This window comes from Apaloderma vittatum, unplaced genomic scaffold (genome assembly GCF_000703405.1).
Source record: "Apaloderma vittatum isolate BGI_N311 unplaced genomic scaffold, ASM70340v1 scaffold14898, whole genome shotgun sequence".
Taxonomy (NCBI): Eukaryota; Metazoa; Chordata; class Aves; order Trogoniformes; family Trogonidae; genus Apaloderma; species Apaloderma vittatum.
In genome coordinates this window covers 563-20486 of record NW_009730386.1, presented here as the reverse complement: position 1 = coordinate 20486, position 19924 = coordinate 563, and the positions used below count along the sequence as shown (strand labels likewise).

Below are 19924 nucleotides of genomic sequence, written 5' to 3'. Positions count from 1 at the left end.
GGACCCGCCTCTGGCCAAGGCCAAGCCAATCAGCACCTCTGCGATCAATCTATTTAAGAGGGGAAAAAAGCTGAGTCAACCTCTTTGTCTCTCTGTCTTTGTGTCTTTTCTTTCATGTTGGGGAATTAGTTTGGAGGAGGAAGCAGAGCACGTCCCAAGGGTTCCATGGTGAGTGAGATAGCAGGATGATGATAACCTACAAACCAAGGAGATTGGTGGCACTGTGAACGTCCAAGATGCAGCAGCATGTGTAGGACCTCATGCCAGAGGAAAGAGAGATCATGCAGGAGCAGAGGATGTGCCTGGAGCAAACTGTGAATCTGAGGAGAACTCATGCTGGAGCAGAGGACACTGGCAGCCCACAGGTGGGTCCCACGCTGGTAGGAAGGACTTGCGTGGAGGGAGAGGATTGTCTCCCGTGAGATAGACACCTTGTGGCATCAAGGGAAGACTGTGAGAAGTCCTCTTCCCAAGAAGGAAGGATTGCCACAGACTATAATTAATGGCCAAACTGTGCCCTCCCTCCTGCTGCCCCTGCCCCAGTGTGGGGAAGGAGGTAGCCAGGAACAAGGGAGGAGTGAGGGAAAGTGTATTTGAGATTGGGTTGTCTTTATTTTCTTGTATTATCCTACTCTGATCTAGTTGATTTGGTTAAACTGGTGGTGGTAAATTAAATTTATGTTTTCTCCACAAATTTACTCTGATTTTTGCCTATAACCATAAGTGGTGAATGAATTCTCCCTAAGATCAACCACTGAGTCTTTTTTGTTGTAACTTCTCCCTCCCCAACCCTAAGGGGACAGCGGTGGGGGTGAGCAAGCAACTCTGCAGCTCTAGTTCCTGGCAGAGCAGGCTCAAGCTACGACACATGACTAGGGCGTGGCAGGCTGAGATTGAATTTCCTATTGATTCAGAACTAATATTTTCTGAAAGGACTTTCTTTTCTACATATAAGGACTAAGTTTCTGAAGGAGGAGAAAGCATTTTTACACTATGTAAACTGCTCAATTAAAATCAATCACTGTAAACCAAACAGGCATGGGCCATCAATTTATGCCCATTGATGTGCTACAGTACTGTCATGCTCTGTGTTTAAAATAAAGATCCTAGAAATGTCCCATTTAGTGTTTTACTCCTTGCAGCCTGTCTTGGAAAGATATCTCACAAGATCTGATGAATGTAATTTTGTATTTTATTATGTCCTTTGCTGCTAAATTTGCTTAGATTAATGCCAATTATTTAATTCCACCTTTGACATGGACTGAACACATAGATAAATTTTTCCAGTTTTGCAGACAACCATACAAGGAAGCATGACTATACTAAGAGCATGTGAATTCCTCTTTGACTTGTAAACAAATTGTTTAAAGACAGGAAGATCCCGAATTAAACTCCACTTTCCTTGCATTATTGTCCTACTGAGATTACAGGCAAGATGTTTTTTATTTCTGAGGCCTGACTCAAGATACATAAACTGATTATGATTTTTTATCAAAGAATCCTTTCCTTCCTAAAACCTATTTACAGGATAAAGTGGATAACATTTCTAACTATATCAGCATTGTACACAAGCAGATAGATTTTAGCCAAGCATTCCCCAAGGTAGCTCATGAATCAATACATTCTTCCTCGTGGTGATCATATAATTTCATTTCTAAGGAGTTAGTAAAAAAAAAAAAAAAGAAATTTAAAGTATTTATTAGGGTTTTTATTCTGACTTTTTAATATAATAAAATTGTCTGCCCTGAATCAGGGAAAGTGATGGTCAGGAACCAATTTTTTTTTAAATAAGTCACGTTTTTGGGTTCCAGTCTTCAACCTGAGTGTGTTGCTGACATCGCAAATTTTATACTTGACTATAAAACACATGAACAGTAGCTGCAGTTTTTCCAGGGACTGGAGGAGTTAACAGCTCTAACAGGAGTCCAGTAGATTCAAGGTTTTCTTTCAAGCCATGTAAGAAAATCAGGCCAGCCAAGAAGCATTTTGGACTTCAGCCTCTTGATAATTGGCTGTATAGTATTTATTTATATTTCATATGATTGATATGGCTGACTTGTTTGCCTATCAAACATGTCTACATTTTTGTGCTGTACAACTTTAGGAACCACACGTTTAACAAAAATGTGAAGTCAAAGAATATTCAGATTTAGGGCTCACCGTTTTTGCCAATGAGTTTAATCTTAAAATAATAACCAAAAACAACTCAAGGGACCATTCAGAGGAAACTGAGGTAGTTGCTATTCACAGTAATCAACAAGAGTTGCATTTTTCTCTGGATGTTGACTTTGTGGCTTAAAGGCAACAGTCATCAATGATTAGAAAACATCTTCCTTCAGAAATTTTTTAAACAGTATTGCTCACATTTTGTCCTCTAATTCCTTTCCTTTTTAAAGCATGTGAATTATAACTTTTGGTAACTCACAATATTTGTAAACAATGCAAGCAGGCCTGATAAAAATGTCTTTCCAATATCTGTTACAGGGGTGTTTCAGGTTAGCTTCTGTTTCAGCCTGTTTTAACTACAGATGTTTCTCATGTGAGGCACAGCTGCTATGTGAGGAACAGAAGTTGATGCCATAACTGGTGTGTTGTATGTTACAGGAAATACTGATGCTACAAGTCTCACATAAATACTTCAGGTTCTCCTTTGTTCTGCATTTTTATTCCTTAGATCCTTTGCATCATTTCCATGGAAATGAGCAGTGTCCTTCAATCAGCACATGTTTCGTCTCTTCTACTCTCAGATCATAGTCAATCCAAACTTGATTAAAGTTCACAACTTAAATATTCAATTTTACTAAAACTAGGTTTTACCAGTTACTGAAAAATTTATTCAGTAAGTAAGCTACTACACTAGCAAGCACTCTAGGGATAAATAGAGGTTTGCTTAAATAAAGTTACTGCTTTGGCTACTAAAATCTCTATATGCAGATCTATATATATTCCTTAATATATATATTAAAAATATGTATTTAGTCTCTTATCAAATTATTGCAACATATTATGCATTCTGACTGCTAAAACCCACATTTTTTTTTCTGTTATCTTATGATTTCTGACAAGGTTAATTATTTAACATTGAGAATAACTTAGATAATTTCTTAAAGTATGAGGTTTTCCCCAGCCTCATGAGGAAAAAATTGCACTCTAAGGAAGTTAACTTTCCAATATATCTGTAGATGGTACAGATTTTACACAACCTTATTTCTCGTGATATAGAAAACTGAAATTATGGTTGGTCCTCATGGACAGCATGGTTGGAGCATTTTCTGTCTATGAGTGCTTGTCTTCGTACTAGGGTTTGGTTTGCACTGTTGCAGTTACTCTGCATTTAATGCTGGACGATGGAGTTATCTTTACTGTTTTCAGAAGTGTAAGTTTCACTTCAAAAGGTGAAATTCAAAGGAATGGAATATTTGGCTCAGCCTATATGTCATATTATTTTAAAGAATTTTATATGTTCAGATAAAAAAAAAATCAAGGATGCATATATGCACGTAAAAAAACCCCAAACCTGCAAAAATCACTGACTATTGATGCAGTACATTTTATTTAGTCAGTTCTACTTAGAGTCTATAGCAGCTGATAGAGTGGTGCCAAAGCACTCTGCACAGTAAAAGGTTTTCAAGGAACACTTAGCATAGAATACTGTCTGCAATACCCGATGTCAAGCAATCTAACTTCTCATGCTGGCACTGTGCACTGAAAACCAGATGCAACAGCATGAGAGTTCTCAAAGTCAGCCCATAATAAAGCATGGTTTGTCCCTTTTAATTTCTTCTGTCTTACTCTATAGTATAATTTTGTTACAGGTGTACACAACATATTATCAAATTTAGCAAGTTTCCTAGCAAACTATGACTCTTGTTACATAATTTGTAAACATCAAATTCCTGACATTAATGCACAGTACAAGTTACAGAGATCTTTAGGATTTATTTCCACGAGTTAATAGCACAGATAATCTTTAGCCATCAATTAGCGGTGTGATTGAATAATCTATCCAGAGCTATGTCTAAAATTTCACAGCTGAAAAACTGTGTTAATGGTAGCTTTCAACACGGGGAGGATGTGCTTTAGAGATGCTGCTTCTTCCCTCTGTGAATTTTCACAACAGCAAGAGGCTAAGACGAAACATAAGTCAATATATGCAAAAGTTGGTTTTGATGTACCAGTAAAAATGTACTTTGTCTTGTTGCACTACTGTTATAACACATGGAATGGAAGGGTTTTGAGGTTGAGGTAGGAAGGCATTGTGGAGAAAAGTAAAGGAAATAGCTTCCAATAATCCCCATTAACAGGTGGCCTATAGTTTAGGCAGCAAGAATAGAGGAAAACACCAAAGTGTTAGGTCATTTGAAGATTGTATAACGGTACAATATTTTCAGAGAGCTAGAATTAAAAAATAGTATCATATCCATCTAGTAGAGTTATAGTAGCTGTATTTTCCTCTATGAATCCATAAATTGCAAAGACAACATGAGGAGTGGCATGAATTCTCATGGCTGAGATAAATGTTGGCGTGTCTGAGAAAAACTAAATTGTGGCTTGGAGATAAATTTATTCACACTCTACATATGAATGCCTTCTCAGTTATAGACTACAATTTCTTCCCACACCACCCAAGAGAAGTGTCCTGAAGTCAAACAGAGTGATAAGGAACCTAAAGTGAATTTAGTCTTTACACCACATCTATATGATGTTTTCAGTCATGAAGAAATGAATGCTCAGATTTGGAGTGAGATTCTTGCAAGAATCAAGAAGAAGAACTTATTTTCCTTCTTTTAAGAACACTTCTAACTGAGCCCCTTCCCAAACTGAAAACCTGCTCAGTTCGGTCCTCTGTTCAAGTAAACAAAGGATGCAAGCTCTGGAGAATGAAAGTAACTCCATGCCACAACTGTCTATACTCTATACTCCCACCAAAGGAAATAATTTTGAAAAAAAATACAGTGGTGTACTCTAGCTATCTACCTCAAAGTCCTCTTTCTGACAGCTTTAATAATTCTTTGCATGAGGCTGCTGTCACCTGACCCTCTTATGCTCTAAATCAGAGGAAGAACATTTAGGTCAATATGTACCTGTCTAAAACCATCTAGAATGAGTTCATCAGGGTGGGCTGAACAAAGACGTTTTGACTGATCTAATGCACACAATCAATACTGCTTTACTGCATGGCTGTTTGTAGTCACAAAGAGATGAAGGTTAATGCAGGCATTGCCTTTGAGGATCCCAAGGGTAGAGGCATAATCTCCTTTTTCCTCAATGACACTACTAACACTTAAAAGTAGTTACAGGAGGGGCACTGCTCTGACAATGTGTGATTCATGTTTGCCATGTCGTTTCCTAGAATAATCTCACCTTTGCAAGACTGAAAAATACAACATACATTTTTATGTAATTAGAAACTTCTCATTTCTTAGGACTCATAATAAATTCACATACATTTATGAATCCATTTGTTACTTTTTAGTAAAATAGCTGGTGTTTTTGCCAGAAGTTCTGGGAATACCAGCAACACAATCTACCAAAAAGGCTTTCAATTTGTAATGTATTCTTTAAAAAATAAAGTTACATTTGACATTATGCACCAACAGTGCTATCTAAATATTCGTCCTTGCAGGGTGGCTGACATATTTTCAGAGAATGTACTCCAAGTACGCTTCAAATATACTTCTTAGCAGTGGACTTGACATTGCTAGATTAACAGTTGGACTTGATGGCCTTAAAGGTCTTCTCTAACCTAAGTGATTCTATGCTTCTAAGAGTAGCAGAATTCACCAAGAATTAAACTTGTGGAGTAATTTCATCGTTAATAATTCACTGCATAATAACGTGTTGCTATTGTCCCTCTGTGTTGCACACAGCACAGCCTTCTGTGCTATTTGTGATCTTACTTAACAATCCATTTTCTCTTAAACTGTGTATACTATAAATCTTCTGATATTATTAATAAGACTTTAATATATATAACAACCCTTATCTGGCTTTCTTTATTTGAAGATACTAAATCTTTAACTCAGCATAATGTTTCTATTGCTGTTTGTAAGCCACCTAAACTTGTGCCCCTGCAGCACATCAGCAGCTCCCAGACTGAATTACAGCCTTCTGTACAATTAGAGGTGTTACATTATGTGAGAACCAATGCCTACTTATGAGCCCACAAAGTGCTGCTCTGAAAAAAGGCCTTCCCCACGATTACCACTGCAGTTAAGGATTTATTAATGCCTGAAAATGAAGAAACCTGCTGTTAATTTGCAAAGCTAGGACAGGTCCTCTATTCTGCATCATGAACCCTATGCCCTTACTTTTAAGACCTCTATAAAGTTAATAAGATGATAATGAAGCAGCAGTGGTTGCAAAACTGGATAAAATTTCTGTGATGCCTGCTTCACTAAAATTCAAATGGTATCTGTTTCTGAGTTTTAAAAAATGTTATATGCTCTACCCTTTTTCTTTTCAAGCTAACTGAAACAACGCTGAGTAGTCTTTCTGCTAGAACACACTGAATCCAAATTCTGATTATTTCTTAAATCAAATGCATGAAGCCATGCAGTAATAAAGGGTAGAAATTTCACATGTGATAAGTGATAGAAACAGGGCCCAAACTGTCAAGATTTAAACTGAATGAATAACTAAAAGTACTATTCCTATTTGCCTTCAGGCAAAATCTTCAATGCTCTGGATCTTTTAGGAATTTACTTTCTGCATTATAAACCAAACTTTTTACATTTATATTAGCAGAACAGATTCTTGGATTAAAAAGGAGTCATAATAATTTCAATACCATCAGAATGCAGTGAATATGTTTTCTGTTCCACTGTGGTGTGATTAAAAAACATAAAAAAGTAAGATGGTTATACAATTCGTGACTTCAGCTATAGTATATTGCTTCAGGTTTCATAGGAGATGAAAAAAGTAAGGACGCTTTAACAACAGGAAAAGAAAGAAAAGGCAGTAATAAGACAATGGCTGTTCTTCTCCAAACTTGCTAATTTCTGAGCATGAGTGTGATTATGGTGGATAGGCTTTAGTGGAAGAAAACAGCATCAGTTATGTGATACTATGTGTTATCTTCTGCAAGAGGAAAAGTACTGAACTAGGAAAAAGGATGCAGGTCCTCTGCAGACGTTCGTAAGTTGGAATCACTTGTTTCCTCTTAACAAACAAACAAATAAATAAATAAACTGAAAAAAGACTAAGTCTAAAGAATAACTTGAGGGGAGATGGAAAAAAGGGCAAGTGCTAGTCTTTAAGTCTGTTTAGGACATATTTCAAAATGGATCTACGTCATGACCGTAGTTTAAAACTGTTTAAAATGTATACAAACAAATACGAGAAAAATGTAAGATATAGTGGTAACCTGAGAAGGAATATCTGCTCTAGTCACTAGAGAAAGATTCTAAAAGGGAGTCAGCAGTACTTTTAAAATAGTGAAGGAGAAGATTTTTTTTTTAAAAAAGAAAAGACGAGTTTGTCTTGGTTTTTACTGGTGTTACCACACACATTACGAATAATATGACTGAATAAACAAATCAAGATGACAGGTGTATTTTTTATATTTTGATTTTTTTAAACTTTGTCTTAGTCTGTGATTTGTGTCAAGGAATAAAGTTTCTCCTGAGTGTTACTAACGACCTTAGACCACCCTCCATTTTCCCCTTTCTAAACTTGTGAGGTGCTGCACATTCACACTGTGGGTTACATGAAGGGTAAAACCTATATCCTTGACTGGCTATTCCAATGCCTCTGAGCACACAGAATTGTTATTTAAACATCTCTGGAGACAAAATCATTGCGTTTACATCAACATAATTCAGAAATACAGAGCTGCATATGTTGCCTTCTATTAGCAGATATTGTTTCCTTATTTTTATGATATTAGTTATTTGACATAGGGCTTTTTCCTTGAAAGAAATTAAACAAAAGTCAGACTAAACTGAATCACTGGCTCTGTTGTAGCTTTATGTTTGTGGCTCTTAACATTTTTAATATAATGAGAATGCTAAAGTTCTTGACACAAGCAAAATTTGCACTCTTTGTGGTGAATATGAAGTGAGAGCTTCCGACTAAGGGATTTCTTCTGTACAGTAATGACTCCTTCAAATGTGATCACAATGAACATTCTTTGATGAAATGAATAAATATAATATCCTACTGGACTCAAAATTATTTGCTTTTAAATGACCCTAAAAATGTTTTATGGAAGGTACATCTTTTGAAGAGCTGTAGAGCAACACGCAGATTCATTACACTGCACTGAAATAAAATATCTTATTTCATGAAGGAAGCTAATCAAAGGCATCAAGATGATACATTTCTGCAAAAGGGAAGCACTTTGATTCAAAAGAAATATCACACTATATAATCTTAATATGATGTTATTCATAAGACTATGCTCATAAGCATAAATGATTTTTTCATTCATTATGTAGAATAAAGTAAGAGGCAAATGTAAAGTATCAGAAAATAATTGCTCAGGTTTATTTTCTGTTGTCTTTAGGTCTCTTCTGGTGTCTTCAGGCTCTTGTAGGCCAGTGATAAAAACACAGACACAATGCATTAAGAAAAAGAATGAATAGAGAAGCAAGTTGTTGGAAATCTAGAACAATATTCAATCAAGAGAGATCCTTATGCCTACAGTTATTTCTATTATATGCCAGTAGGATAAAGCATACTGCTAGTACAGTGCCAGTGGCACGCTAGAGCAGCAATTATGCAAAATACTGCCATATTCAAATAGGATGGTAATTCTTGTTTAGCACAGAGTTTGTTGAGTTCATGTTACGCTTTCAAATGGGATGAATGATCTCAATAAGCCTCCTACTCTGGAAAAAGCAATCACATTGCCCATCACTGTGCCTTTCTCTCTTTCTCCTGAAAAGAAGGGCACCCAGGAGTGCTCAGAAAAACAACTTAAAATATTGGATGACTCTGTGGACTGAGAGGCAAACCAAACCACATCAAACTCTGTAAACAGTATCTTAAAGTAAATCTGACAAGCAGAGAGCAAGTTGAGAAAGACTGTAAGCAGTTCTTTAAGCCTCTGCTGTAAAATAAAACTGCAAAACCAAAGGAAATGCAAGATATCTAACATAATCCAATCAGTTTTGTGATAGGGATTTTAAAAGTAAAATGCATTGAGGAAACTGATAAAGCATTTTTGTCAAAGAAAAATGAAACTTTATATTAAAGACATAATCATACCCTGTAAATAGAAAGCCTCTCTTTCCAGTATATTAATATTAGGCATTTAAATAAAATAATTTCCTCCCGAGGCCATGAGACTTAATGAAATTGTAAAGTAAAGCCTGTTCATTATGGCTAATTAGTAGAACGTTAAATCAAGCATGCTGAATATACATTTCAATTGCATTACATGGAGAAGTGGTTGGGAATGAGAAATGAGTGTGGTATCTAATACCACTTAGGGAGAACTGAACCATAAACCTGAAACTTCAGGGGCCACCTTAGAAAGAACTTGCCCTGGAGGGACAACTTTGCCAGAGTCACCATGTGCTATAGATGGGCAGTGCTGTGGGAGCTCGACCACTGCTGGGTGCAGATCCATCCTGCCAAGGCAACACAGTGAAAGACAATTTCAGTTTGTGTTTCCTGTCTTGCTAATCCATCCACAAAATCTATCCTGTAAATTGTCTTGTGTTAGGACATGCCTCAGCTGGATGGATCCCAGGCTAGGCAACTCCATACCCAGCCAGCAATGGGAATGCTGGAAGGAGTGGGGCTTGCATAACTCCTCACTGGACCTTCAAGTTGTGGCACTGGGGCAAGGCAAATTTTTTCTATTGTGGCCTTAAAAGCAAGTCTGGAGTTGGGCAAGGGTGGAAATAACCCAGATCGGGAGGGTTAGTCTTAGCTAAATCAGTCTTGGAAATGTTTAGAGGTCAACAGCAATATTAAATTGTGTAGAGCAAAAAGAATGACTAGATAGCCCAGGAGGCTTGTCCTCCCAATTTTCTTTCAAATTCTAGTCCTCTACTTCCCTATGTTATACTATGTTCACTCCTGAAGGGTTGGTCTTTGGTAAACAAACTAGTTTTCTCAGAAAGCAGACTCGAATGAGATCTGGGACAGTTTGCTCCCTGCTGCCTCCCAGTTGTACCATCATATTTGCAATAGTTCAGGCTCCCCTTGCACCATGCAGTCTCCAGCAGGTCCCCACCGCCCCATCCCACCATTCTGCTAGCCTGTAGCACAGTCTTTTTATTATTTCAAGAGACAACCCTGATGCTGACAGCCACACAGACAGGACGTGTTGAGCCCATCCTGACGAAAGAAAAGCCCCTGGCAGGGTGTCTATGGTGGCTCTCCTCCACCTGGTCTGGGGATCAAGCCCGCTCCTGGAGCAGAATGAAGAACTAGAGCATCGCCCTGTTTTAATAACCCCAGTAAAGATCTCCAAAACAGAGGAAAAGCTTTCAGATATGTATTTAATACCTCATATAACATTGTGGTGGACCGAAATGAACAATAAAAAACAACACTAAATGGACTTTCATATTGTGACATAGAATTGCTTTAGTGAAATACTGATCAAAATACCACTAAATTAAAAAGACAAAGTATGAGTCTTCATTTTACCATAAGAATGCTCCTAAAGAGTTCCCTAACACATTTCTGTCAGCACCTTTAATCTTCATCTTGCATTTCAAGGATATGAAGATTAGCTAGCAAAATTAAATTCTGCTTGAGGGCTGACCCGAATAAAAAGATGTAAAATAATTTTAAGATGCAGATTTGTCAGGCATTTGGTTTTCTGCAGAAGTGCTTTTCTAAAAAGGGAAATTCACACTGATTTGATTCTTTTGAGATTTAGGTCTCCCCTCACATACTGAACATCAATACAAATCAGGAGGAATGCTATTTGAGCTAAAAGATAGGTTAGATTGAAGCAAATTCCGGAGCACTACTCTAACTATATCTGTAGTTGTTCAATGAGTAGGCTTAAAGTTAATAACGTGTTTAGCAACCTTCTGAAGCAAAGCCTAAATCTTTCTGCTCTCCAAGTATTTTTAAGGCCTAGCCCAAAATCTAAGTTCTTTTATTATGGATTAAGTGGCCATGGAATGACATTGACCTGCTCCCACAGCACTCTGACTCCATCCCTGCATGCTTGGACAGATCTCTAGATACGTCCCAGGGCACCTGTTGCTACTTCCACCTTTTTATGCCTGTTTTTTTTTACATTTTATTTATTTTTTCAAGAGCAACTTGTTGATCTGTGCGAATCACCTGCTACCTTGCTTGATTTCTTGCTCACCAGGATGAGCTGTTCTTGAACTTGAAGGAGGTGATCCTTGGGCATCAGCCAGATCTCCTGCCCTGCTCTTTTCTCTGGGACTGTCCCATGGGATTATTTTAAGCAGCGCAAGTGTGCTCTCCAGCAGTGAAGGGTTGTGATGAATGGGATCTTCATCTGTTAGGAGCTAGGCTATTAAATTACATTTAAGAGAGAAGAAGTGAAAGTAAATTCTAGTCAAGCGAAAGGCAAAACTTTTTGCTATTAGGACCTTCACTAGGGCTTCATTAGGCCTTTTAAATTCTCTATATCACTTTTAAATTGTGGCTTTTTTTCTATGAACTCTACCATGAATACTAGCATCAAAAATATATGAGAAGTATAGGCAGAATAAGAAACTGGAGAACAAAAGAGAATCATGATATGCGAATATCTGCACGTATAAATTCAAGAACAAAGGATATATGCATATCTGTCTTGCATCTAGGTATTCCCATAGCTGAAAAAAATTATGCCTCACATTTAGGTTCATGGTAAATTTCACATAGAAGAGATTAAATGAAATTATTACCACATGGGTTATAAAACTATAAAGGATAAAAAAAAATGTAGATCCTGAACTGACTCATGATCAAATATTCTTATACCATTCCAGGCAAAAGTGGATCTAGTGACTTGGACACATAAGCAAATTACATGGGTATAACACAACATAGACATCAGTTGGTCTATATTAATTGCTCATGTGCATATCCAGGGATAAATATGATGCAGTTTTCTCTTCAGAGATGCAGAGTACTTTGAACAAATTAAAAGCCTCAAGCACTTCAAAATAAATAAAATCATGCCATTCTGTGCAACACTCTTGCTTGTTTACCTTAATACTGTTCTTAAATGTCTCAAATATTCAAAAATACTCTTTAAATATCTTTAACAAGGGAGACAGAACAAACAACTGTTGTTACCTTTAATACTATGTTATACACAGTTGCTGTTTTTCCATTGCTGTCTACCTTAAGACAGTTTCTTGTAGCCAGGTTTCCTGACCAAGCTTGTGAAAATTGCATATTGTGAGTGTCAAAGCTTGTTTAAATGACCATACTGCACATCTACTATTTTCTCTTTATCCACTCAATTGGCTATTTTGTCAGAGAAGGAAATTATACTGCTTCAATATAATTTGATCCCATTTTTTTTTTACAATCTTACTATCCTCTAGGTGTTGATGAATTGATCGTTTAATGATTTGTTCTAGTACATTTCGGGGAATCAAAGCTAGGCTGACCTAATAATTTTCTGGGTCCTCCTCTTTTTAAAAATAGGTATAATGCCTGTTATACCCACTGATTTTTCTGCCGTATGTGACCTGCATAAAGTTTTGGAAACAATCACTAATAGTCCACACACAGATTCAGCTACTCCTTAAAACCCTCTAGGGTGCATCTCATCATACCATTTCCATTGAATTCACTTATTCAAATACTGGGTAGCCAATTCTTTTATTTCATACCCTCTAGTTAAAATTGATTTTCTTAGGTAGCTGGTCAACTAACCTCTTTTCCTAAAGCAAAAGAAGCTTTTTTTTTTGTATCACCTACTATATGCTCTACTTTCCCACTAAGTAACAGAAGTATAAAAAAGCTGAGGAAGTTACTCTAATGACAATCTTTTTGTTGCCTTTTATACTGTTATGTGCCTTAGCCTTTCTGACATCCTGTTAGATGACTCTGCTGTTCTTTTCTACCCACTCCCAGTCGTGGGGTTTTGATTCCACATTTTGTACAATTTCTTTTCACTTTTCAGGACGTTAAAGAAACTTGATGCTGCCATGTAATTCCTTTATTCTACTTCATGAGAATTTTCTTTTCTAACCTAAGCTCAGTCAGTGCAGGATTTTCTGCACTCCTTTTGTCCCTAAAAGTTCTTTCCAGAGATATCCTACTTACCAGCTCTCTGAGCTCGCTGAAATCTGTCCTTTCTGAAATCCACTATCCTATTTCTACAGCTCTCAGTCCTCCCTTTTCACAGTGAATATTCTAACTAATGTTTTAACCAATGCATCTCTTAGTAAAAATCAAATCTAAAGTAACCAGTTACTTCTTAACTTTCTCCATCTTGCAGGTTGACCTGGACAGAAGCTAAGCACCCACACAGTCACTCTCTCACTTTCCCACTATTATCTTCTGTTGAGATGAAGAAGACAATGAAAAGAGCAAAAATGAAAAAGCCTCATGGCTTGAGATAAATGTGGTGTAGTAAGATGTTGAGGGTTAAGGCTGGGCTGGCCACTGAAGGCTGACAGATGCTCTCTAATCCCTCCTCCCACCCTAAACAGGAAGGAAAACAAGATTTACAGAGAGATTTACAGACTGGAAAAGAAAATTAAACAGCTTTAATAAAACAATAATAAAAAATAAAGAACTATATACACATATATACAAAACCGGTATCAAAGCCAACTTCCTGCCCTACAGCAATCACCACTGATGCTGCAGAGCAGGCAGGCACTGGGGAAGCCCCAGGCTCAGCAGCAGAGTGGAACTGGACACAAGACCTGGATTCAGGAACTCAATATGGGGATCAAAGGCAGAAGATCAGATGGATTTCTCCTCAGACACCAGCTATTGAAGAAGAGGCCTAACTCCTGTGATCCTTCAGCTTTATGCTGAATATGATGTGCATGGAATAGAATACACTTGTTGGTTTTCTATCCTGTTTGTTACTCACTGAAGGTGCAACCTTTTGCTTCTTAATGACCCCTTTGACTTCCTAGTACCCCCAGCATGGAACACAAGATCCAGCAGTAACCTCAGTCACTATAGGAATTAGTATAAGCAAGAGCTTTTCTGCATACTAATCCCTGGCAGTAACCATAGACATCAGGTGTTATCACTGCTAGTACCAGGCACTGTCTGCAAAACCATGTTGTTAGCTTCAGAGAGTGCAGTCCCTCAGAGGAGACTGACCTGAAAGTTAAAATCACTACACAGAATTGGTTCGGTTTAGCTCAAACCAGCACATAACAGAAGGAAGGAGGGAAAAAGACAAGTGATGTAAACACAATTACTTTCCATGTCCCACAGGCTGTCCAGGCAGTCTCCAAGCAGCAGCTACTTTGGAACGAAAAACCTCCCGAGTTTGTATTTCTGATCATGATGTTATATGATTTAGAATATTCCTTTGGCTAGTTTGGGTCAGCTGTCTCAGTTACATTCCTTCCCCACTTACTGTCCACTCCCAGCCTATTTATTGGGAAGACAGAATAGGAAAAAGAGAAGGACCTGAAGCTGTGTAAATGCTCTTCACTAACAGCCAAAACATTGGTCTGTTTTAGTAACAAATCCAAAACACTGCACCATATGGGGTCCTATGAAGAAAGTTAACTCCATCCCAGTTAGACCCAGCATAGTATTTTGAAATAAGTAAAAATCTTTAACCTGATCAAGAACTTTATAAGCTATTTATGTTAGAGATTAATATAGTTTACTTGTAGAATATTAGAATTAATTCTGAGACTGCTTAAAATTACAATTAGTTGAAATTTATTTTATTTTATGTCTGACATTAGCACGAGTAGCCAGATTTACTGAAGTCTTAGGCCCAGACTGTGGACTTTTACTAAAGTACTCCTGAGCTCAGGCTGAAGAAAGGCCTGGAAACCAATGCTAATCAAGAAAAGTAAATCAACAGAAACTGTGTCCTCAAGATAAAGAAAAGAATGCACACTTGGAGTGAGAGAAAGGATCCAGTGAGGAACAAGAAGACCTCAGGCCCAAATATTACTATTGGACCAAACTATCACATGAGGGGAGGTGAACTTGGATTGTAAGAGTATAATTGCCCAGGGATTTCTTTGTTCAGGGTCCATTTTGGAGGTTCCCAGCTCAAGCTGAAATCACAGAATCATAGAACCATAGAACCATAGAACCATTAAGGTTGGAAAAGACCTCTAAGATCATCTAGTCCAACTGTCAACCCAATACTACCATGACCACTGAACTGTCAACCCAATACTACCAAGACCACTGAACTATATCCTGAAGTGACATGTCTACATGTCTTTTGAACACCTCCAGGGATGGCAACACCACCACTTCCCTGGGCAGCCTGTTCCAATGCCTCATCACTCTTTCAAGAAAGAATTTTTTTCCTCATATCTAAATCTCCCCTGGTGCAACCTGAGCCCATTTCCTCTCATCCTATAGCTAGTAACTTGTGAGAACAGAACAATATCCACCTCACTACAACCTCCTTTCAGGTAGTTGTAGAGAGCAATGAGGTCTCCTCACTGTGACTCTGTGGCGGTTGGGGACTAAGGCTGGATCCAGTGACGCTTAAGACTCTTCTCCTTGAGGAAGTCTAGAAAGCAAGGGGGTCCAGTCTGAACCTTGCAATTCAGCATTTTTTAGCAGGAGGGTCCTCATGGACTTTTCTATAACAGTTTATCTTCTCACATATTATTATGCTTGTCTTCTCACATATTATTATGCTAACAGATAATGTGACAATGAAAGTTCTCCATTACTATCAGGTGAAGGCTTCTGTTTGTTGTTCAAAAAATCTTATAATCTTCTAGAGAATTAGTCTGTACTAGATCCTGAAAGGCCGCCATCCAAGATCTTTCTTCTCTTTAAAGTCCCTTCAGAACTTTCCACAGGTCTCTCTATTACTGCTGTCTTTTCTGTAGAGCAAGTATTTATGAGAAACCATTCAGAAGTTGAAAGTGCATACACTTTCAGAATGCCAGAATGCCAGAAACCACAGAACATCTTCAAAAATCTTTTGAACTGGCACAGGGACACACTAGACTACGGCTACTAGTAATAGCTACAGAGTTTAACAGCTTGTAGCTGAGAGTAATGCTAAAACAGAGGTTGTCTTCTCCAAAAATATTATTACTATCTCTTCATCTAAGAGCAATTATATGCTAAAATTTCACATTACTATTATGTAGTACACAGACTCAGATTTAAAATGCTGCTGACTGTCTCAGTCTGAGATTCCACCCTGGAATTTCCATCTGCAGTTTTCAGGCCAGATCAGTCTTGAAAAAGCCCTGCTCAAATATGTCTGATTTCACCTGAGCTGTTGGTCTCAGAGCTAGTCTATCTGCATTTCAGCCACAGTAGAAATCTGCCCTAACTCCTTTTGTTGTTTGTTAGCATAAATTCTGGAGTACTTACATGACAGGTGAGGTTTATTGAGCAGAAATGCATATGTGCTTGTTTGCCTGTCAATACCCTTAATAATCTATAATGCTTCTCTAAGCTTAATCGATTTTGCAAAAACGGTCCAGGTTTCTTCAAGTTTGTACAAGTTGCATGAAAAAAGGCACCTGGGAATAGGAGAAAGACACTATCAATGCCCTCCTGAACACCCAAGGAAGAAGTTCAGTCTTCTTAGAAGTTGGTTCTCGCCCTTGACACACAAATTGATTAGAAACCAGTTTTGTTGCTCTGAAATTATTAGTTATTTCACAAATACCTGCAAATAAAAGGCTCCCCAGAACAAGGACACAGCCAGGCAATAAAGCATGAGAATTAGAAATGGAGATAGCAATCAGTTTTTTTTAAAAAAACAAGAAACAAAAAAAATTGATTATAGTACTAAAAGTGGGGACATTAATAAACACTTGACAAATCACACCAGTCTTTTTTCTTTTCAGTAGATTTGGTAAATGACAGTTTTATAATTTTGTTTTGTACTTTATTATAATTTCGTTAAATATTACACTTTTATATGGGCCTAAAGTCCTCTTCTGCACTTTCATTTTCCCCTCAGAAAAAGTAAAAGGAGGTGTGGTGAGAAAATTAAATTATCACTGCGTGAACATCCTTTTAATGCAACAAATATTTAAATTCAAAACTTGAATTCCATACTGAGCACTTGGATGGGGTCTTGCAGCACTTACACAGCACCAAGTACAACTGCAGTGGCTTTACCATCGTCGGAACAAAAACCGTGCAAGGCAATTTCATTCTGCTACTTCATCAAAAAGGAGTGTCACTGTCAAACATATCAGATAGCTTTTTAGTATAGCAAGACTTTATATGTGATACCTCTTACAATTTAAACCTGCAGCTTCTTGCTTTGTGTTGTTCTTGCGTTGGCAAATAACATTGGTGTGAATACTGAGAAGGCCTCAGTAAAACATAAAGTATTTTCACTAAGAAATAAAATTCTGGTTCAACTGATTTTGTTGTATCTATTCTTCTGAATGACAGTATTGTAATTTAAATATCCTAAGTATTTTATCTTTTTACAGCAAAAAGAAACTGGTGCTTGTTTCTAACAAAAAGAAGGCCATTATGTGCACATTGTGATCATTACATCTAAGTATCAGATAAGAATTTTGCTTACTGGGTTTTTTAAGATAGGCATCATGTGGACAGTCTTTATGTCCAGAAGTTAGGACATTTTGCTCTAGAATGAGTCAACAGATACTCATAGTGTCAGACACTGCATTACTAGCTACTTTACTTACACATAAAGCCTTTCGGTATGTACAGGAGCTTGATTATACTTTGTAAACATCAAAGACTTGATGGAAAAATAATTCCGTTGTCTCAGTCATGGGCTACACAGTGACATTGGTAGATACATTTCAGGTTACTATAATTTTTCTTATAAAAATTAATTATAGTAAGCTAAGATGAAATAATCTCCCTTACCTGTAAAGTGCTGATAGTGGCCGCTTGTTGCCAGGTTTTGGTCTGTATGGTTTTGGTTCTCCTGCCATGTTGATATCTGAAAGCAAATATTTGGTATTAGTAAGCCAAATGCCTGGTAGTTAGAGTGAGTTTGCAAAGGCACCTTCAAGACACTAAAAATGGTAACAGATTGTGAAAATGGACAGCATATCTAAAACATCTGTCTAGTTTTTACCATTTCTGAATTAATGCTATAAAACATTCCTAAAGACCTTTACTGCAATTCATGAGGATTTTAGGCAAAATGTCAGTTATTGGTAACAGAGAGAAATGACATTTTTTAAACACACATGAGTTCCCACTCATGAAGCTGAAGCCAATAATGTATTTCTATTACAGAAGGAGATTTGAGTGGTAATTTAGATGTTGAGACAAACTATGACTTCAACTCAAATTCTGTTGTGTAGGACAATAATAGTTCTGAAGAATTCTCCTTTAGGATCTAGAGAAATGCACACTGATCTTTGACACTTCACTTACCATGCAAATAAAGGCTTTTAAAAAACAAATAAGAGAGTATCAGTTTCCTATACCAAACACAATTTTTTTTTTCCTTCTGGCACTGGCTTTAACAATTGCATGGAGAAAAGAGAAAATCTAATTTTGCCCATGCTTTATCTTAGGCAGGCACTTACAATTCCCAATACTAGAAACTTTGTGCATACTTAAAAACATTCACTTACATTATGTCTGCATATTTATCCTTGAAATTTAAACGTATGCCAAGCTTACATAGGCATTATTCATTCTGGTTCTCAAAATACTCTCTTCTTTAAGTCATACACAGAGACATACCAGGAATACCATTATTTTGATTGCTTTTAACTGTCACCCATGGAGAAAGAAGCATAGACCCTTCTGTGAATACCCTGTTTGGGCTTAGAAAGCTGTCTAAACAAACACAGATTGTAGAGGACAGATGCATAAATGTGCACCTTAAACATTCCTGGGACAAAAATGAGACCCTGTGTGGCAAACTGGTAAGTGCCAAGTGGAATGTGGTAGAGGGATCTGATAAGTCTAAGCAGGAAACAGATGGCTCAAACAGCCTTAGCCCAAATATGCATGAGATCAGGAGTCTTGCCAAGGCAGGATGGCCTTGTTTTGTAGCATATTAGAGAGTTAACTTTGTCCTCTTCAGAGATATACTTAGAAGTATGCCATGGGCTAGGATTCTAGAAGGTAGGGGGGCACAAGAGAGCTGGTCAACATTCAAACTCTACCTACATTAGGCTCAAGATAAACGCATTCCCTCAAAAAGAAAGTCAAGTAGAGGAGGTAGGAGACCTGCATGGTTAGGCAAGGAGCTGCTGGAAAAACTCAAATGGAAGAGGGAAATTTACAGTAAGTGGAAAAGGGTCTGGTTAATTGGGAGGATTACACAAATGCAGCCAGAGTATACAGAGAATCAACAAGAAAGGTCAAGGCTTTCTTGGAATTTAGTCTGGCTAGGGAAGTGAAAGAAAACAAGAAAATTTTTTTCAAATACATTAGTCAGAAAAGGAAGAGTAGAGAAAAGTGGGTCCAATGCTAAACGAGACGGGAGATATGATAACAGAGGATGCAGAGATGGCAGAATTACCGAACGCCTTCTTTGCCTCAGTCTTTACTCCTAAGGCCAGCCTTAGGTACCTGAGGACTGGAAAAAAAGCCAATATCACTCCAGTCTTCAAAAACGGCAAGGAGTCTCCTGGCAACTACAGGCCAGTCAGCCTCACCCCCATCCCTGGGAAGACGATGGAGCGTCTCATTCTGAAGGTCATCACTAATCAAGTGGAAGAAAAGAAGATTATTCGGAGTAGCCAGCATGGATTTACCAAGGGGAAATCTTGTCTGACTAATTTGAGATTCTTCTGTGAAGGCATGCCCAAATGGGTGGATGAAGGGAGAGCAGTGGATGTCATATACCTTGACTTCAGTAAGGCTTTTGATACTGTCTGCCATAACATCC

General features: G+C 37.6%; 1 protein-coding gene across 1 annotated transcript in view; it reads right to left on the bottom strand.

Annotated features, from left to right (window-relative positions):
• Positions 1 to 18004, bottom strand: part of RALYL (RALY RNA binding protein-like) — a 78189-nt gene extending 60185 nt beyond the window's left edge. Inside the window, exon 1 of the mRNA XM_009874792.1 lies at positions 17935 to 18004. Coding sequence (XP_009873094.1) covers positions 17935 to 18002 — 68 coding nt within the window. The 5' untranslated portion in view covers positions 18003 to 18004. The remainder of the gene's footprint in view (positions 1 to 17934) is intronic.
• Positions 18005 to 19924: the final 1920 nt, after the last annotated feature.